The sequence below is a fragment of the Phacochoerus africanus genome, chromosome 15, assembly GCF_016906955.1.
Source record: "Phacochoerus africanus isolate WHEZ1 chromosome 15, ROS_Pafr_v1, whole genome shotgun sequence".
Lineage (NCBI taxonomy): Eukaryota > Metazoa > Chordata > Mammalia > Artiodactyla > Suidae > Phacochoerus > Phacochoerus africanus.
Window position 1 is genome coordinate 141,163,952 of NC_062558.1, and position 17,402 is coordinate 141,181,353.

Here is a 17,402-nt window from a genome sequence, read left to right on the forward strand (position 1 = left end):
TCCATGCTCTGCTTTGAGCCAGAGCTCCCCGGATGTGTGGGGAGGAAGCCTGCCAGCCAGGGCGGAGGCAGGGGCGCTTGGGGTCTGCAGCGAGCTTGCTCGGCTGGGGCCCCATGGGCAGGACCCTCTGTGCCAGCCCTGTACCCGGAGCCCACGGCAGGGGACAGGCCCCGGGGCTGCTTCTGCAGGCGGCCTCTGGAAGGGGCTTCATGGGACACTGGCCCTGAGCACGCAGACCAGGCAGGCGCCTGGCCTCGGACACAGCCTCGCCCTCTCTGCTGGCCTGGCCCCGGGGCCCTGAGTGGACGGCACAGTTGCACCTTCCTGGGCACGGGGGGGCGGGGGGGGGGGCGGTGAGCCGAGCACAGGGCTGTGGCCCTTGGGACGCCTCGGGGCCAGAGAAGAGACCAGTGTCCTCCTGCAGTAAAAAAAATGTCCTGCAGGGGACGTTGTAGGTCAGCAGGGGGTGCTGAGGATCCTTGCGAAGGGGGGCGGCCCCCACCCCGTGCAGCCCAGGGCGGCGGACAGGCCAGCGGTTCTCCGTGCATTCGCAGCACCTCAGTTCTGGGCCCAAGACTTGACCCTGAAGACCCGGTTGCAGGGGAGGGCCTGGGGCCTTCCTCACGGGGGCGGGGGGCAGCAGGCCCCCCAGGAGCTCCCTGGGTGGCGGGCGTTACCCGCCCAGCGGCCAGGCGAGCAGCCTCCGAGCGTCATCCATCACGCCACGCTCGGTCACCTCGGCGTCATGTTCGTTCCGCTTCCCGGCCCCGGAACCACGGAGGCGGCGGCCGCGGTGATGAATGCGCAGCGAGGTGTGTGGCGCCCGCTGTAATTTGTTTATCTGTCTCGAGATTAGCAGTTGGAAATCCACAATTTTATGCTGCCTTTGTAAATTACCGCGCTGCGCCTGACGAGCGTCCCCGCTCCGGGGAGCAGCAGGCGGGCGGGGAGGTGAGCAGAGCGTTGTCGTGCTTTCTGGCAGCCACGCTGGGAAGGAAATCTGACCTTAAGCTTCCTACTGCATTAAAGATGATTCGGTTGTAACGTGACAGCCTGAGATGCTCCAGCTCGGATGCGAGGTTCCGGCCCAGTTGGAGCCGGCAGGCTGCCGGGAGCACCCCTTCCTGACGCCGCACTTCAGGGGTCTGCAGGCTGGTGGAGGCGGGAGGCGCCCTGTGCCCACAGCCATGTCGCTGGGTGCAGCGTGGGGAACTCAGATCCGTGGGGGATGGCGGGGGGATCTGTGCTCCTTGCACAGGGGGTCCGGGCTAATGGAACCTGCTGCCAGAAACAGGGTCAGCCAGGAAGGCGGGACGCAGACTGGACGGGCTTCTTCAGTGCAGGGCGGGCGGAAGGGAAGCTCACAGCTGCACTGACCGAGCGCGGCCGGGTCAGAGGGAGCCCGGGGCCCTTCTTCCCAAGGCTGGAGCCCTCTGACCTGGAAGAGGCAGGGCGCGAGGTGCAGCCTGGGTGCCAGCCCCTCGCCAGCGGCACGCCAGCACCTGGCCGGCCAGTGCCCAGGACAGAGTGGCGGCTGCACCCTCTGCTCCCGAGGAAACCCCACCACTCCCGCCCCCACCCCCCTCTCTGTTTGCTTTTCCAGTCGGAGAGCGAGGAGAAGGCCGCCACTTACGACCACATCGGGCCCAGCGTCTGCATGGGGGACCACAAGGTGATGGTGGCAGAGCCCGGCTGCAGCCCAGGGGCTGGGCGGCGGGCGGGCGGCAGGCGGGCGGTTTGCTGCTCTGGCCGCCTCTTCTCCGCCTCCTGCCTTCGGCTTCCGAGGACGCCAAGTTGGTCTGTTTTTATTCAATTTTAAAGAAACCCCAGAAGGTAGGGTAGGTGGGCAGGAGGTGAGGAGGCGGACGTGACAACAGGGCAGAGCGCAGGTGCTCGGTTGTGAGAGGAGGCCGTGCCCACCGGCCCTTTCCCGAGGCCCTTTCCCGAGGGGGCACTGGAAGTCAGTCTTACCGGCTTCTGGGGCCGAGGTCTGCGGCCACACGGAGTGTCCTCGACCCGGCTCACAGCCCTGGGACTAACTGTGCATGTGACCGCGCTCCCCTGCCCCCGCCCCTGCCAAGGGGCCATGAGGCGACAGGTGGCATGTCCCACCACCGGAGGACAGGCTTCACGGTTCCTCATTGTCGAGGCGTCCGGGCCGCCGCCCCCTGGCCCGTCCTTGCCCGCGCTCGGCAGGCCTGGCATTGGCCTGGACGTTGGTGTTCAGCTGGAAGGAACACCGCTGGACCGGGCAGGGCGGCGCCTCGGGCCTCCGGCCGCCCAGTCCCGCACACGCCCCTCCGGCCGTGTCCGAGCCGGTGGCCCGGGAGCGGGGCGGGGGCAGCCGGCCCGGGGCGGGTGCTGACGGCCTCTCCTCTCCGCCTGCAGCCCGTGTTCCTGGCCTTCCGCGTGGCGCCCGGGGCAGGTAAACCTCACGCCCATGTGCACAAGTGTTGTGTGGTGCAGTGACGTGGTGGTAAATATCCTGCTCCCTGAGCTCAGCTTTCACAGCTTTGCCTGGTGTGTTTGGGCCGCTAACAAACGACCAACTCCACGGCAGGGAAGCGATGCCCGCGCCGCGAGGGGACCCCCGGCGAGCCCTCCCTGCAGCTCGAGGAGCAGACGGACGGACGGACACGGACGCCGCAGCCCATCGAAACCCGCCCAAGCGCCACCTGCTAGACGGCCGGCCCCACCCTTCGCTTCCGCCTCCGGACGGCCGCTCCGGAAAGCCTCTCATACCTCACTGTCACTGTCGTGTCTGTTCGTGTGACGTCAAGTAGAAATACTGGGTTTTTTAAAACGAGTCACGGTCCTGTTGCCAAAACTCTAATAGACAGCGAAGAGATCCTGTATTTTAGACTCCACAGTTTTCGATTTTTAATCACTGTCAGCGTGGAGGAGCTTCTCCAGCAAGGAAACCCCACGGGGCCGGTGTCCCCCTCCGGCAGCCGAGGGGGCGGGCGGGGCTCTGCTGGGGGGCACGGCCTCGCTTTCACTTCCAATGGCCCCCCCTTCCCTGTTAGTCACTCTACTGCCATGTTACATGGTTTTTGAATCACACTGCAGCTGCTTCCCATTTTTATATATATAAATATATATAAATATATACTTTTTAAAAATAATTTATAAACCTTACCAAAACTTACGCTAAATATACTTTCCAGTATGAAGGCTTTGTCATATCAGCAGGTAGAATCGGAGTCTAGGAGTTCGGTCACGTGTAGGTCAACATGCGAGGCTCTAAAAAACAAGGGAAATGACCGAGCCGAACCGTCACGGGTCACAGCGGCGACGGCACATCTGCACTGGCAGTCGGAGACTCCTAGGCACCTTTCTGTGTGATATTCAGAACCGAATGTGAAGTTTCTAGCTAGCGCGGGTGTACCTTTTAAGAATTTTGTAAACCGTTTTGTCTGTCTTTTGTTACTGTCCTATGGTGCCAAGTATTCTACATAAAACAATGATATCATGGGAGAAATAAAAATAGCCTAGTCTGCTTCTGATAGAAACTGCTTTACCTGGGCTGTGCGTAAACATATTCAGAGAAACCAAACTGTGCACGTCCTCTGGCTGCTCAGCCTCAGACGGCCTGTGTCATCACCCTGCTGCAAGTGCTTGCGCCTGGCTCCCGGTGCAGCAGCGAGAGGCGACCCCCAGGGCCCGCGGATGAAACACAAGCGTACGTTTTATTGATCTGCTTTAGAACACTACAGAACTCCGGGCTGGGGGAAGGCGCTGGGGAGAAGCTTGTTTTTAGATAAATCACTACTGTTGCAAGCGACCTGGCGTCCGCTTGCCGAACCTGTGTCCTTGATGATACGGTCGGGGTCTGTGTCATGCTGTGGTCACTCTGCTCTGTCCACGGGCCACACGGCCGTTCTGCCCCCACGGTGATTCTGTGTAGCGGGGTTTCAGCGGTTGGTCACTGTGCAGGCCTTTGGAAATGACCGCTCCGGTTCCTAAGCAATAAAATTGACCGTGGTGAAAAACTCCTGTTTGCTTTGTGCCGCCTCCTCCTGGGTCCCCGTGACTCCAGCCGCGCTCATCAGCAGTCCTGGGCTCTGGCGGGCCGGATGTTGTCGCAGGACTGGGCCACGGGGCCAGGCCGCCCTCGGACTTGGTGCTGCAGCGGTAACGAGGGACTCGCCCTTCGGCGTTTCTAAAACAGGGTTACACAAATGCATTGTCCTCCCCAAAGCCTTAAACGTGGAAACTCCCACGCTGTAACTCGGGCTGAGAACACAGTTCACTCCCGGGCATTTTTCTTAAAAATGAGTGCTCCTTAAAAAGGACCAGCAAATGGAAATGTCTGGTTTTTAAACTGGTGCAGCAGTCAGCAAAAAAACACACGTGAAACTTGAGCCCCTTACATGTCTCTGCAACATTTTCAGTAACGCCTTCCAGGAGAAACCTTACAGTAATCTATAATCGGTTAGATTTCGTTTTTAAAATTAACACAACAGTTATGCCCATGAACAAGCAAGCACGTGGCGTTTCCACGCAACCTGCACTGGTGGGACCTGTGTGAACCAGAGCAGATCCGGGCCGCTGTTAACCAGAATCCCGGCCCCGTGCGCCCCAGTGAGGAACAGGCCAGAGAGGAGGGCTCCCCAGGCCACCGTGGGGCCCGGGGGCCGGACTGGGGGCCTGGTCCATCCAGGGAGGCCCCCCTGGGTCAAGGAGGGAGCTGGCCAGGAGGAGGACAAGTCCAAGCACCGGCCAGATGTGCTTCCTCCAGGTGCCAGGGCCACACTCGCGGAGGAAACGCCGGGGCCAGCTAAGGGAACTGGGAGCCGCCCAGGGTGTGCAGAATTATTTTGGATGTCTTTGTAATCCCAGTTTGAAATAAACAGCACTTTCTACTGATGAAAAAAATCCATTAAATGGTAGCAGAAGGGCCATAGCGCAGATGAATTTAAAACCTGATTTATTTCACCCAATGTGAGTTTAGTGCTGCTGGGCTACTCATGCAGCTACCGAGGCATGTTTTCATCTGCGTCATCCGAGACCAAAACAGTCAGTGAAGCCAGGGCCCAGGTGGCTGCCCCCCCAACACACACACCCCCAGGGGAAAGCCTGGGCCATAGTGCCCCTTCCGGACACCCCCAGACGGGGTTCCATTTGCTCAAACTCTATCCATCTGAGGCGGGAAAACTGTGGCCCTGAGACGTCTGGGGGAGGGCGCCCCAGGCTGCGGCCACGGGAATTGGGGGAGGTACTGGGGAGGGGGCAGGGGTCGTACCTGCTGCCTCCAGCCGGAGCTGCCTGCACCGCCTGCACCGGAGGAGCCGCCGCTGCCGCCGACTTGCACCCAGCGCCCCGTTCTGTCCTGGCGCCTGGAGCTCCGCTCCACCTCACTGAGTCCTGGCTCTTCACGGCTCTCGAGCGGGGTTGGCCCCCTTCCCTCAGGCAGCCGCCGGAGGGTTCCCAGGGCCCGAGGGCCCTTGCCTGCTCCAGGCCGGCCCCGCGATGCCCTCGGTCCTCCGCGCTGCGGCCGCCTGCGCGGCCCAGGGCTCCATCGAGCTCCGCTGCGGAGCAGGACCCGCGCCAGGCCCAGGACCGCCTCCGGCCGAGGGCGCGGAGCCCGCGGGATAGACTACCCGACCGGAGACCTGGGACAGAGGGCCGAGCAGGGGCTGCGGGCGGTGCCGCCGCGCAGGGCGCCTCGCCCGCGGTGTTCGGGGAGGAAGAAACACGCGGTGCAGCCTCGGGAGCCGCAGCTCCGACGGGGACGTGTTAAATAATTTATTGATTATACAAAGTGATTCCGCCCAGGACGCTCGGCAGCGGCGAACCCGGGGCTGCGCCCACGCCGAGAGCCCGGGACAGGGACGCGGGGGCGGCCGGGGACTCTCTCGCCCATCCCGAGCCGGGCCGCTTTATAACTTATTCTGCTGTAAAAATATATATACACACTCCGGCGCGGGCGGCTGGCGGGGCGCCGGCCCGCGGCCCGTACCCTGGTTGTCCGGCCTCGCCGCCGCGTCCTCAGGAGGCGTCCCCCGCGCCGCCGCCGCACGGGCTGACCAGCGCCAAGTTCGAGGGTTTGTGCTTCTTGAGCAGCCGCGTGATCTTCTCGTCGTCCGAGTTGGGGTCCAGGGGCCGGTTGTACTCGTCGTCGTCCTCCGCGTCCGAGCCGCCCACCTTCAGCTTCTCGGCGTCCGAGTCCTGCTTCTTCTTGGCCGACGCCATCTCCGCCGCGTGCCGCTTGCGCCACTTGGTCCGGCGGTTCTGGAACCACACCTGGGGTGGGGGGTGCTCATCAGGCAGCGTCCCCCGAACCACCTGGCGGCACCGGCGAAGACCCCGCCGCCCGCTTGGACGTGGAGCGACGCCCCAGGCCACCCCTCTGACCCGGCTCCGGCCGCAGGGGCCCAGGCGGCCGCTCGCAGTCCCTTCCCGTTCGCAGGGCGCGGGGGAGCGAGCGGGTCTGCTTCGGCGCCGCGGGATCGGCGGGCCCGCCGGGCCGCAGCTGCCTCACCTTGACCTGGCTCTCGGTCATGCCCAGAGAGTAGGCGAGGCGGGCGCGCTCCGGACCCGCCAGGTACTTGGTCTGCTCGAAAGTCTTCTCCAGCGCGAAAATCTGCTGCCCTGAGAAGGTCGGTCGCGAGTGCTTCTTCTTGCCGTCCTTGTCCAGGACCCCGCCGGCCTGGGCTGCAAACGAGAGCAGGTGAGCGCGGCTGGCGGGCCCGCGCCCCCGCCCGCACCTCGGCCCCACGCCGAACTCGCCCGCGGACCACCTACCCGGGCCGGCCAGGCGCGGGTCCCTCCAGGGCGAGCCCTGCACCACGCCGGGCCAGAAGATGGGCGGGCGCCCGGGCAGCTCCGCCAGCGGCTTGGGATAGCCGCGCGCCACGGCGGCCGCGGGCCCGAAGTAGACGCCGGCCGACGAGGCAAGCCCGTTGAGACGGGGCAGGCCGCCCAGGAGGCTGCCGCCCGCCGTGCCCACGGGCCGCCCCAGGATGTCGCTGATGCCGTGCGGGGTGCCCAGCGGCAGCTGCGCGCTCAGGCTGCCCAGCGCGGGCGCCTTGAAGCCGGCCGGGCCCTGAAGCGCGTACGGGAACAGCGACGTCTTCATCTCGGCCATGTTGTGCAGCGCTGCCAGCGGCGCGCTGCTCAGCACGAACGCGCCCGGGCGGTTAGCGTCCATGGGCGCCGCCGCCGCCGGCCCGGGCGCCCATCCGGGCCCCGCCGCCGCCGCCGCCGCCCGCGCCCGCCGGGAAGTTTGCGCGCGGCCCGGGCGGGCGCCGGCTGCAGCGGGGGCGTGGGGCGCGGGCGCCGACGGCGCGGAGGGCTGGCGCGAGGGCGGGCGGCCGGGCGGCCGGGCGGCGGCTCCGGAGCGGGCTGGGCGGCGGCTGGGGAACGACGGGCGGCGGCGGCGGCGTTGGCAGCGACTCCGGGGCCGGTCGGAGCGGCGCCGCGCGGCCCGGGCGCGCTGATAACCGCGGGGCCCCAGCGCGGCGCGCGCGCTGATTGGCTGCTGGCGCCCGCGGCCCGACCATTGGCCAGCGCCCGGCCGTCTGCGCGCGCCCCCGCCGGCCGCGCACTCCATGAAGGGCCCATTAGCGCGGCAGGTGCCTCCCGGGCTGTAAATTTGCCCCCTGATTTATCTCCCCGGGGACGAAATAAATCCCGTTGGATGGGAGTTTAGTTAGGCAAAGGTTTTAATGGGAAATCACGAAAAAATACGAGAACATATTTTATCGCCCGAAAGAATGCAGATTTGAGGATCCACTCGGCTACTCCGTGCGTCCCATTCGGTGAAGCGCCCCAGGCTGGAGGGCGTGAGGAGCCATCGGGCACCTTCGGGATCACGGCCTGCGCCCCGCCTTGCGGCTTCCTGGCCGCCTGGGGCTCAGGTTTGAGAGAGGAACGAAAGCATTTCGGGGAACCCTCTCCTCCCGGATGCGGAAGAGCGGCTGAAGCGGGTCCTCAGAGTCCACGGGCCGAACGCTAGACCAGGCCTGCGAGAATCTGCTCTGGTTTACCAGCCAAAGGTTGGCGCGCTGCCGAGGGCCCCATGCGAGGCTGTCAAGTCGCGTGCGCTGCCAGGCGGGCAGTTCGCCTGTCCCCTCCCGGCCCACGGGACTGTACGCTGCCGAGCCGGGGCGTTTCCTGGTCGCGATGTGCAGCTCGTTCCCGGGAGGCACCGGGGGCCCGGCCCTGGCCCATGGCCTTTCCCTCGTGAAGCGCAGCCCAAGCCGGGGGAACGGGACCCTGGTGGGCTCAGCGCCTCGACCCGAGGGCGCGGCCGAAGTGCAGCCGGCGGCAGCGCGGCCTTCTGACTGGTGCGCAAGGCCCCCGGTGTCCTTCTCTGAGCAGAAAACCTTGCACCCGGTGGAATCGTTGTGCGTGTTCAGAAAAGGTCTCAGTGGACTGCGAGTGCCGGCGGAAGGCAGGCGCTGAGGAAAATTCTGGACATCGTCTCCTTCGTCCTTCGGGGTGGTGTCACATACTCACTACTAATTGACGAATTGACAGCTGTTGCTGTTACTTCGCTAGGGTAGGGAACGTAACCTGGACGTGTTCGAACAGACGGCCGCCGCTTAGTGGCTGGAGGGCGGTGTGCCCAGGCCGACCCCTCTCTGGCCTGGTGCGGTCCGTTAGCAACGACTTTTCACTTTAACTCCCACCGCCAGGGTTTGGGTGGCGCGGGAGAAGGTGACCCTCTCCGCTCTATGCAGGGACCGAGCGTCTGCTCGCACTAAGACCCTCGGGGGTCCACTTTCGTTTTGTGTATTTAGCCTCGGTGTCTTGGGTTTGCGGGTCCCTATGACAGATCACGGCTCGCAAGGCCACTGGCCGCTGGGTCTGGGGGGGGCATTCGGTGGCCGCCCCGGCCTGTGCTGCTCGCACGCTGCTGGTCCCCTGCCGAGCTCTATGCGCGAGGTGCCCCCGGCTTCATGCATGGGGCAGCTCGCGTGCACGGGAGTTTCTCTCCTGCCGCTTCCTCGGCAGGGGCTGCACTCGAGGGATCCGGGTCTACACCGGTCTGCACCTGCTGCGCCAGGCCGGAGATACCGAGGGCGTCCTTCAGTCATTCCTCCGCTACCTATGGTGGCAGGGCCCCAAGACCCGCGTCGGGCCTCGCTTGCGCCCCACTTCCTCGGGCCCAGCGTGTGCGTGCCCCGAGTGCCCAGACGCAAGTGGGTCCTTCCCTGCAGGATTTGGGCCCCATTGGGTTCCTAGGGAGGAGACGGCTGGGTGGCCGAATCTTGGTCTCGGGTGGGAGCCCGAGTTGCAGGCTTGGAGGCGGAGCCAGAGGCGGTGTGGGGCGTGGCAGATGAGGGGCGGGGCCAGGTGAGCGGGGCGGGGCTGTCTCCCTCCTCTAGACCACCCCGCGCCGCCGAAGAGGCGAGTCCGACGGCGGAATGCTCTGGGGCGGGCCTGGCGTGGCGCACCCGGACGGGGTGACAGGGCGTCTTATTCTTCCGAAGGGTCCCGGCGACCCGAGCTCGGAGGCCGCAGGAACGCCGCAGCTCTGGGCGCCGCGCATTGGCTCCTCGCGCACTTGGACGGGGGCCTCCGCAGCCCCTTTTCACAGCTGAGGAAGCAGAGACCCTGAGGCGCTGCCCGGCGCCCCGGGTCCGTCTGCGCCGCCAGGTTCTCCGCTGGACTACGGCCGGGATGCTTGGGGTCGCGAGTGGGCCTATCCGCTGGCCGCGGCGTGCTCGGCTCTCCCGGGAGCCAGTGGCTGTGGGTGCGGTAGTGGGGCCCTCAGGGGTTGAGGGCGCCGGGAGGGCGGGGTGAGGACGGCCTCTTTCCCCTGCTCTCCGGGAGTGGGGGGCCCGGCGCCCTCCCCTCGCGCCCCGTCCTGCTCGGCGCACCGGTTCCCAATCCCCGGACGCTTGCCCACCCTTCAGGAGGCCGCGGCACCCGGCTCCCTCCCCCAGGGCCAGTCCCGGAGCGCAGGCCGGTTCGCTTCCTCCGCTCCCCTGCCCGCCGTCTCCGGGCGCTCCCGGGACCCGCCTCCGGCGAGGATCGAAGGAAGCGCCCCCTCCTCTTCCGTCCGGTGGCCGCCTTCGGGGAGGGGGCGCCTCTGGGCTCCTGCGGCCGGAGCCGGTTTCCGCCGGAGCGGAGAGGTTCGCGAATGCCATCTCCTGGCGGGGAAGGAAAAGTCCCGCCCGGGAAGCCGGCGGAGCCCTTGGGCGCTCGAACTAGACTAGACGGTGTTGGCACCCGGAGAGCGCGCTCTTTGGCAGAGACCTTGACTTATGGAGCACCTACTAGGTGCCAGGCACGCTCCGGGAGAGCCACGTGAACGCAGCAAACGCCCCCGCCCGGACCCCCCGGGGAGGGGGGGGAGGAGGCATGGATGATAAAGGATAAACCAAACAACTTCGCAAGTGCCTGCTGGAGGCGAACCGGGCCGAGAGGGTCTCTGGGCAGAGGGAGGTCAGGAAAGGTGGTCGCCAGGGAGGGACAACCGGGGCCAACAGGTGTCCAAGCCCTGGGAGGGTCAGAGCCCGGCCGGAGTCGGGGGAGGGAGGCCTAGAGAAGGGGGAAGGGGGCCTGGAGCCTATACCCCCTCGCAGATGCTCTTGGAGTTGGCCAAGACCAAAGGAATGGATATTTGTCGCTAAGGGGGGTGGCAAGTCGTGGCGCTGCCATCTGCCCCAACTGGGGAATCTGAGGCAGCCCCCCCCCTCCCAATCCCCTCAAAGGGCAAAGGGCCTTGGCGCTGTCCTCCCAAGAGTGAGCAGTTCTCAGTCTCTGGTAGTGCCAGGAGGTGTCCACACCCTCAGGCAGATTCTAGATGCTGCTCACCCAGGGATTAATGGGTCAAGAGAACCCATTAATCCGTGAATGGGTGCTGCCAGGGGCTTGGGGATGGAGGGACCTTGGTCCCCGCGGTGGGAACAGGCGTTTGCGCTGCCCACTCCCCGGGTAAAGACCAGACGCCCGCCCACCGTACTGGCGCCCTCTTCTGGCTGACCATGGTCAAGGCAGCTGGCAGACACCTGTCGCTGGGCAGGGGCACAAGAGGGGGCGGCTTGGCTGATCCCCAGCGTTGCCAGACGAGAGACAGGGACAGTCTAGGGAGCAGTGAGGGCTAGGGGCACACTTGGGCCTGGGGTGGGAGGGGCACAGAGGGGTAGAGGAGCCAGGGCACCCTGGGCTCTCCAGTGGGTCCCCCCCACCCCTTGTCTGTCCTCTGATGCTCCGGCTTCACTGGACTTGAAGCCTGTCCCCCAGCCGGGGATGGGCAAGCAGGCGTCTCCCACCTTGCAGAGCCCCCCTGACCCCCAGCTCCCCTACTCCAGCACCTTTATCTCTTTAAAACTTATGTATTTTGGTAAATGTTAAGCCATAGAGTACACAGAGCGGCAGTCCACAGCCTTGTCCAAACCTGAGTCTCTCTTACCATTTTGCGGCCCTCACCTTGGTCAGGTTGAGACCTGATACAGAAGCGTTTAAAGGAAGCACTGCCGCAGGGCTGCGGACACGCAGTCCCCCAGGACCTGAGCTGTGCCGGCCCAGACCGTGCTGGGTGACCTGGCCTCACGGCTCTGGGTCATTCCCTCTTAGGGGACACATGGCCTAGACCTCTTGTGGTTACTGGGAGGCAACACAAGGCATGTGTCCGGACTCTGCCAACATAATTTATCTCGTCCACTCCCAGACAAGCTTCTTAAGAGGGGACACCACTTACTCTCCTTGACCTGGGGTGGCCTGGGGTCGGCGGGGCCAACGTGGGTTTCAGCCACCTGGCCTCCGCAGGCCTGAGCCACAGTCCCACCCCCTCTGTTTTCCTCCCCCCACAGCCCCTCCTTCTTTCCCCCCTCCTGGGTCCCTCCCTCGGGCCCCCACCCTAGGGCGGCTACCCCCAGACCCGCCATTCTCCACCGGAAGAGCTGGAGAAGGACGAAGGGCTGGCACCGGCCGGGAGGCCTGGGGGCTGAGGAGGCGAGTCCATATGGGTCCGGTCAAGGCCAAAATCTCAGCAAAACCTGCCCCCACCCCTCCAGGCCTGCCTGGGCCCAGTTTGGGGGGCGCCAGCCACAAGCAGCTGGGCCTGGCAAGGGCTCCAGTCCCTCTCCATTTGGGGGGGTCCCTACCCCCAGGGGCCAGGCTGGGGGGTGCGCCCCTGGGACCTTCTGACCTGAGCTGGAAATCATGCTCCCTCCCTCGGGCCCTGAAACCCGGGAGCCAGGCAAGGAGCGAGCTGGCTACCTCCGTCACAAGGTGGGCTCCCTGGAGGAGGTGGCCCTTTGCCCTCTGCAGGCCGCAAGCTCACAGTACCTCAGAGGGCTGGCTCTCTGGGTTCCCAGGAATCTTGTCTCCTTCAGGAAAGGACAAAGAGAGCAGCCATAAATCACCCTCCATGCTCATTCCGGGCCTCGCGGAGCAGAGGCGCAGCGGCTGGTAATGAGCTCCCTCCCGCCACTCTCCTGGGGGTCTGACCGCGTGCCAAACGCGCTAATTGAGCGCCAAGTGCAAGATTTGTGTTAGGGCGCCTGCTCTGGCCGCCTTGCTGTTCCCAGGCCGAGATGCGACAGCACTGGCTGGTGGAGGCTTCCGGAAGGGCTCTTGGCTACACGCCAGCCCCCCCCCCCCCCCCCCCCCGCCATGGGGACTTCCTGGGGGAGGTGTCCTGCTGCACCGTGGCCCGCACCCTCCCTGAAATCCAGTTGGGGGCCTGCGCCCCTGGTGCCCGGCAGCCTCAGCCATCTGGGCAGGTGGGGGTGCCCGTCGGGGGGAGGGTGCCTGCCCACCCCACCCCGACCGCGGGGCCTGAGTGCTCGCTCAGCCTTGAATCTCTTTGTCCGTGTAGCCCCAGGTCTTTATGAAATGCCTTCAGAGGGAGGGAGGAGTCAGTAGGCAAATTGATGACAGCCTGACAGACGCAGGCTGGCGCTATTGACACGGTGATTGGGGGCGCTTGGCCACTAACCGGGGGCAGGGCTGCTTCCCAGAAGACCTGAGGTGGGGAGGTGGGGGGGCGCGGGGGGGGTGCGGCAGGGGGGCTAAGGACGTGGGGTCTAAGAAAGGCCCATTTGCATTTTCTTGGGGGGGGGCCGGACTCCAGGCAGGAGGCGGCTTTGGGGGGCGTGATGGCGTCATGCCCCGTTCCTGGGGGCCAGGCCTGCAGGGAGACTTGGTCTAAAAGCTGCCGCCCTTAGAGCTGGTGCCACAGGTAAGAGCTAGGGATGGCCCTGGACAGCACACATCCCATCCAGGGGCCTGGACGTGGGGAACAGCCACTCTGCGTTGCCCTCTCACCTGGCGGAAGCTGGGTGAGGCAGAGACCCCAGGCACCTTGCATGAGGGGCTCCCAGCCCCGCCCAGCCTGCCTGGCCACTCGCCGAGTGGGTAATGTGTTTGGCAGGGCTGGGAGGGGAGTGGGCTCGGCCCACAGGTTGGGTCTGGGATGTGACCCCTAGGACTCGGAGATTGTGTGCGGGCCCACTAAACCCCTCTGCCGTGGGGGTGGGTGTGCGCCCCCCTGCCAGGTGCTGCTGGCCCATGGCCTCGGCACGTGGCTTGGTCTGCAGGGGCCCAGTGAGCTGCCTACATTTCATCCACAGAGGTTAAGCCCCGCTCCCAGCCCAGGGTCCTCCTGGCCCACCCACGTGATGGCTTTGCTTCTTCCAGGAGGGCTCCGCCGGCCCTCCTGATGACCAGCTTGGCCACATAACCACTGTGGCCAGGGGAGGGTGAGCAGGGTCGGGTGTGGGTCCAAGTCACTCCTTAAGGAGCCCGCGTTTCCTGGCCCTCGTCTCACCAGGAGAAAGCATGTCCCAGACCTGCCCGGCGCGACCAGGACTTGGCGGGGGGGATGTTTCTTTCTTGGTGCTGAGCAGACGCAGGCTGACTCGGGACCTGAGAGTAACAGAGGGCTCCTGCCAACCCTGGCGGCCTCACCGGACCCCCCAGATTCTCACTGCTGGAGAGACCCCAGAAAGCCCCCGAAGGAAGGTAGGCCAGGGTGGGAGCATCTGGAGCCGCCAGGGTCGGAGCCAAGGCAGAGAGCATGCCAGGAGATGGCAGCTCAGCGGCCCAGGGCCCCTCCCTTCCAGGGCCCAGGGCAGAAGGCCAGGCCACTCCCTCTGCGCCAGTGCCCCAAGGCTGCCCTGGGGAGGGAACGGCGGAAAGACACTGGAGGCCCACTCCCCCTTGAGGTGATGGGAACAGGCCCCACCCCAGAAGGTCATCAGCGTGTCCTCTTCAGCCCCAGCCCCCGAGGGCCAAGGGGGCGCCCCCGCCAAGTCTGAGTCTGGGCCACAGGGGCCTCCAGGGCACACAGGGGTTCCTGGGCATACAGGGGTTCCTGGACATACAGGGGGTCCTAAGCACACAGGGGGGGTCCTGGGCACACGGGGCGGGGGGGGGGTGTCCTGGGCATATGGGGCTGCAGTCTGGGGCTCTGAGGGGTCTAGCAGTAGCAGAGGCTGACCAGCTGCAGCATCTGGGTCGTAGTCCTGCCGGCAGGGTGTCCTCACCGGCCCCAAACCAGCACAGCATCCTTGACGTCTTTGGAGAAATGACAGTTGTCAGAGATTCGGTGGGAAAGCAATTTTTTCAAACAAAACTTTATTTTGTGGTTGTGAAGATGACAGACACTGGTGGTGAAAGGTTGAACACAGCGGAGAAGGCGAAGCCCCGCCCACCCCGGTGCCAGGGCTGCGACCCTCCGCCCCTCCGCCCCCCTTCACGCCTTCCTGCTGCTGAGCCTCAGGGCCTGGGGACAGTGGCCAAGGACAGAAAGCACAGGAGATGCCGCGTGTGGGAGGCCTCGCTCTCTATGAAACCCGCCCCACAGAACCAACATGCGTGGGCACACACACACACACACACACACACATACTGCCGGCCGTGCCCCTTCCTCATCCCGCCCGGGTCCCAGCACCGGCCAGGAACCACCGCACAAGCCTCCGCCTGCAGCACCTGTCCGGGCAGACCCCATGCACACGTGCCCGCCCTTGGCCCCCTGGTTTGGATAAACCTCCTCCGGCCTGGACCAAGGCCGAGGACGAGGAGCCCGTGGCCGGCGTGGTCACAGCAGGCGCTTCGGTCTTTGCCTTCTCAGTGGCGTGCTTGGCCTTCCGTCTCCTCCGGCTCCTGTGTGTCACCTGGCCTGTCTTCATGCTTCCTCGGCCCAACGTGGGGACCCAGCAGTCCTGCCCCTGGGGGTCCTGGGGGGCCCAGGCGAGAAAGGTGGGGGTGTCCCTGCCAGACAAATGCCATTTGTGGGTGACCCGTGAGAATAGGAACCGTGGGCCAGACAACAGAGCCTCTGAGGTCCGAGGCAAAGCCATGTTGGTGACGGTGAAGCTCCGAGCTGCTCCAGAGGCACCAAAATGCTCCCGAGTTAAAAACTGACAGAAACACACAAAGAAGCGGAGAGAAAGGCAGGTGCGGTCGTGACCTTTACGTCGCCCTCCCCGTCGGGGCCGCCGGGGCCGGACGCGGTGGCAGGAAGGATACATGATCGGCGTTGGCATCGGATGCATTCATCGAATTCTTTGCCCTGAAAGCCGGAGCGCGACGCAGTGACGAGAGTTAGCCATCCATTAGTCACAAAGAAAATATCAATAGTTTCACCAAAGCAGACAGATGGCTTGCCTTCTGGGAGCGCAGCAGCCAGGCTGGGCTGTGCGTGACCTGTGAGATTTCAGGAAAAGATGAGAAGCGAACGGAACAGGCCATGACGGCATTTCTAAGGTAACAGCACTTGAGACCGTGTGCCTGTCACTTCACGAAGCAGATTGTCCATCATTAAATACATGGACGCTTTCTCAGAGAAAAATCCTGGAAGTACCGCGACACCCACCTCTGCCTGGGGAGGAGCCTTGGGGGGAGGGGAGGAGCCTGGGGGAGGGGGAGGAGCTTGGGAGGGGCCTGAGGGGCCGGGCGGGGCTCGAGGGGAGGAGAAGGAGGTGCTGGGGTCTCCACGTGCCCTTCCAGGGAGCACACTCACCCAGGCTCTGCCAGCACCTCCATCAGCCGTTCAGGTTCCAGGGTTGGTTCTGGCCACGTGGCCATGTGTCCAGGCTGGGCCTGTGATGCAGGGCCTTGGAGTTAACTGTGCGGCCTGAGCTTGCATGAGGGCTGCAGGTGGCAGAGGACAGAAGCTGGTCTCCTGGGGGGGAGGTGCCCAGGGGAAGCTCTGGCCACAGAGTAGCCTGGCCCCCGGGAGCAGCCGTCCCTTCGGGCCCCGGCCGATGGCATCCCTCGGGAGTTCGAGGAAGATGAAAAGGGAGTTTGCGTCATTGCTGAAAGACATGGGGGGCTGACAAGGAACAAAAGCTCGTTCTGTGAATTTCGCGTCGAGGGAAGCCACAAAACCGCCCAGACTGAGCGGTGGTCCTCTCAGCAAGGACTTAAGGGGGCCTGATTGCCTGGCTTTGTTCCTGGGACTGACCAGGTCCCGAGGGGCCCCGCTGCCGGCTCTCCCCCGGGCTCACCTGAGCCCTCACCCGGACGGTCGCCTGAGCTGTCCTCCACTCTGCGCATCTCTTGCTCCGATTTTGACAGAAGCCATCTCATCAATGCAAAGAACTTCTAGATCAAACTAACTGATGCAGCTTGTCTACCTCCAGGGAAATTATGCGGGTTTATTAAATATTTTTTGCTATGAGGTCTTTTTCTAATTGGCTTTGAAAAACGATATTAGTCTATGAAGCTCTTATGTACCCAAGGACGTAAGAACATTTTAAAAAGGAGTGAAACTCCTTGTACTGTAAACATGTTGGCTCTTTGAATTTTTTTCTTGCTAAATCTGAACCTCAGAAATTCTGAGGTGTCTCTGTGACTTGAACTATGGCCTTGGTTCCCAGGTGACAAGAAAATGGGCAAAGCTTGCTTTTCAACCCGTCAGACGTTGCAGCAGCACCCCCCCCCCCCGTCTGTACTCGTGAGAAAAAGTTCACGCGCTCTTCTTGATCAGGGTGGCTCTTTGGACGGCTTTACACGAATGTAGTGATTTTGGTTTAAAAACACTCTCTTGTCTCTCGTCTCCCTCCAGGTGAAGACGGATCCGCACACCCTCTGAGTCTTGGGTCAGTTTCTTTTCTTTAACAGCCTGTTATGCGACCTGCTGAACGTCTGCTGCGAGAGGGGCGTGGCAGGCGACCCTTGGAGCCGAGTTTGGTGACGTGGGCAGAGGGGATCCGGGTGGGACTGTGGCCTGAGGCGTCTCCTGGGGATGCCGAAGGCGGGGGGCTCAGCAGCCGCGTGGGCGTGGGCGATGTGGTCGGTGTGGCTGGGCCCCCTCAGGCACTGGGCCCAGAAGGCCAGCCCACGCCCCTGTGCCCAGCCGTCTGGGCGTCCCAGGCTCTGCTTCTCTTTATTAGAAGGGGCTTGGAAAGAGGCGTCTGGGAGAAGGTGGGGCGGGGGCAGGATGCGGGAGGGGCCTCTGGCCGCTTAGGGAAAGTGGGGGGCCAGCTGCTTACAGT

The 17,402-nt window shown here is 64.4% G+C and overlaps 2 protein-coding genes across 8 annotated transcripts in view; one reads left to right on the forward strand and one right to left on the reverse strand.

The window, feature by feature from the left end:
* The window catches only part of INPP5A (inositol polyphosphate-5-phosphatase A), a 157,981-nt gene extending 153,989 nt beyond the window's left edge, over window positions 1–3,992 (forward strand). For 4 of the 7 annotated variants that reach the window (XM_047760824.1, XM_047760826.1, XM_047760821.1 and 1 more), the window contains 3 exons: window positions 1,604–1,672; window positions 2,389–2,425; window positions 2,561–3,992. In XM_047760824.1, the coding sequence (XP_047616780.1) occupies window positions 1,604–1,672; window positions 2,389–2,425; window positions 2,561–2,682 (228 nt within the window). In that variant the 3' untranslated portion in view covers window positions 2,683–3,992. Of the gene's footprint in view, window positions 1–1,603; window positions 1,673–2,388 lie in introns of all 7 variants that reach the window. The other 3 variants (XM_047760827.1, XM_047760825.1, XM_047760822.1) reach the window with 2 other exon arrangements.
* A 1,799-nt stretch (window positions 3,993–5,791) lies between these two features.
* On the reverse strand, window positions 5,792–7,233 carry NKX6-2 (NK6 homeobox 2). The gene is made up of 3 exons (XM_047762180.1): window positions 6,748–7,233; window positions 6,485–6,657; window positions 5,792–6,246 (listed from the first exon to the last, which is right to left on the reverse strand). The coding sequence occupies exons 1-3, from the start codon at window positions 7,151–7,153 to the stop codon at window positions 5,992–5,994; spliced, it is 834 nt and encodes a 277-aa protein (XP_047618136.1). The 5' UTR covers window positions 7,154–7,233; the 3' UTR covers window positions 5,792–5,991.
* Between the last annotated feature and the right edge of the window lie 10,169 nt (window positions 7,234–17,402).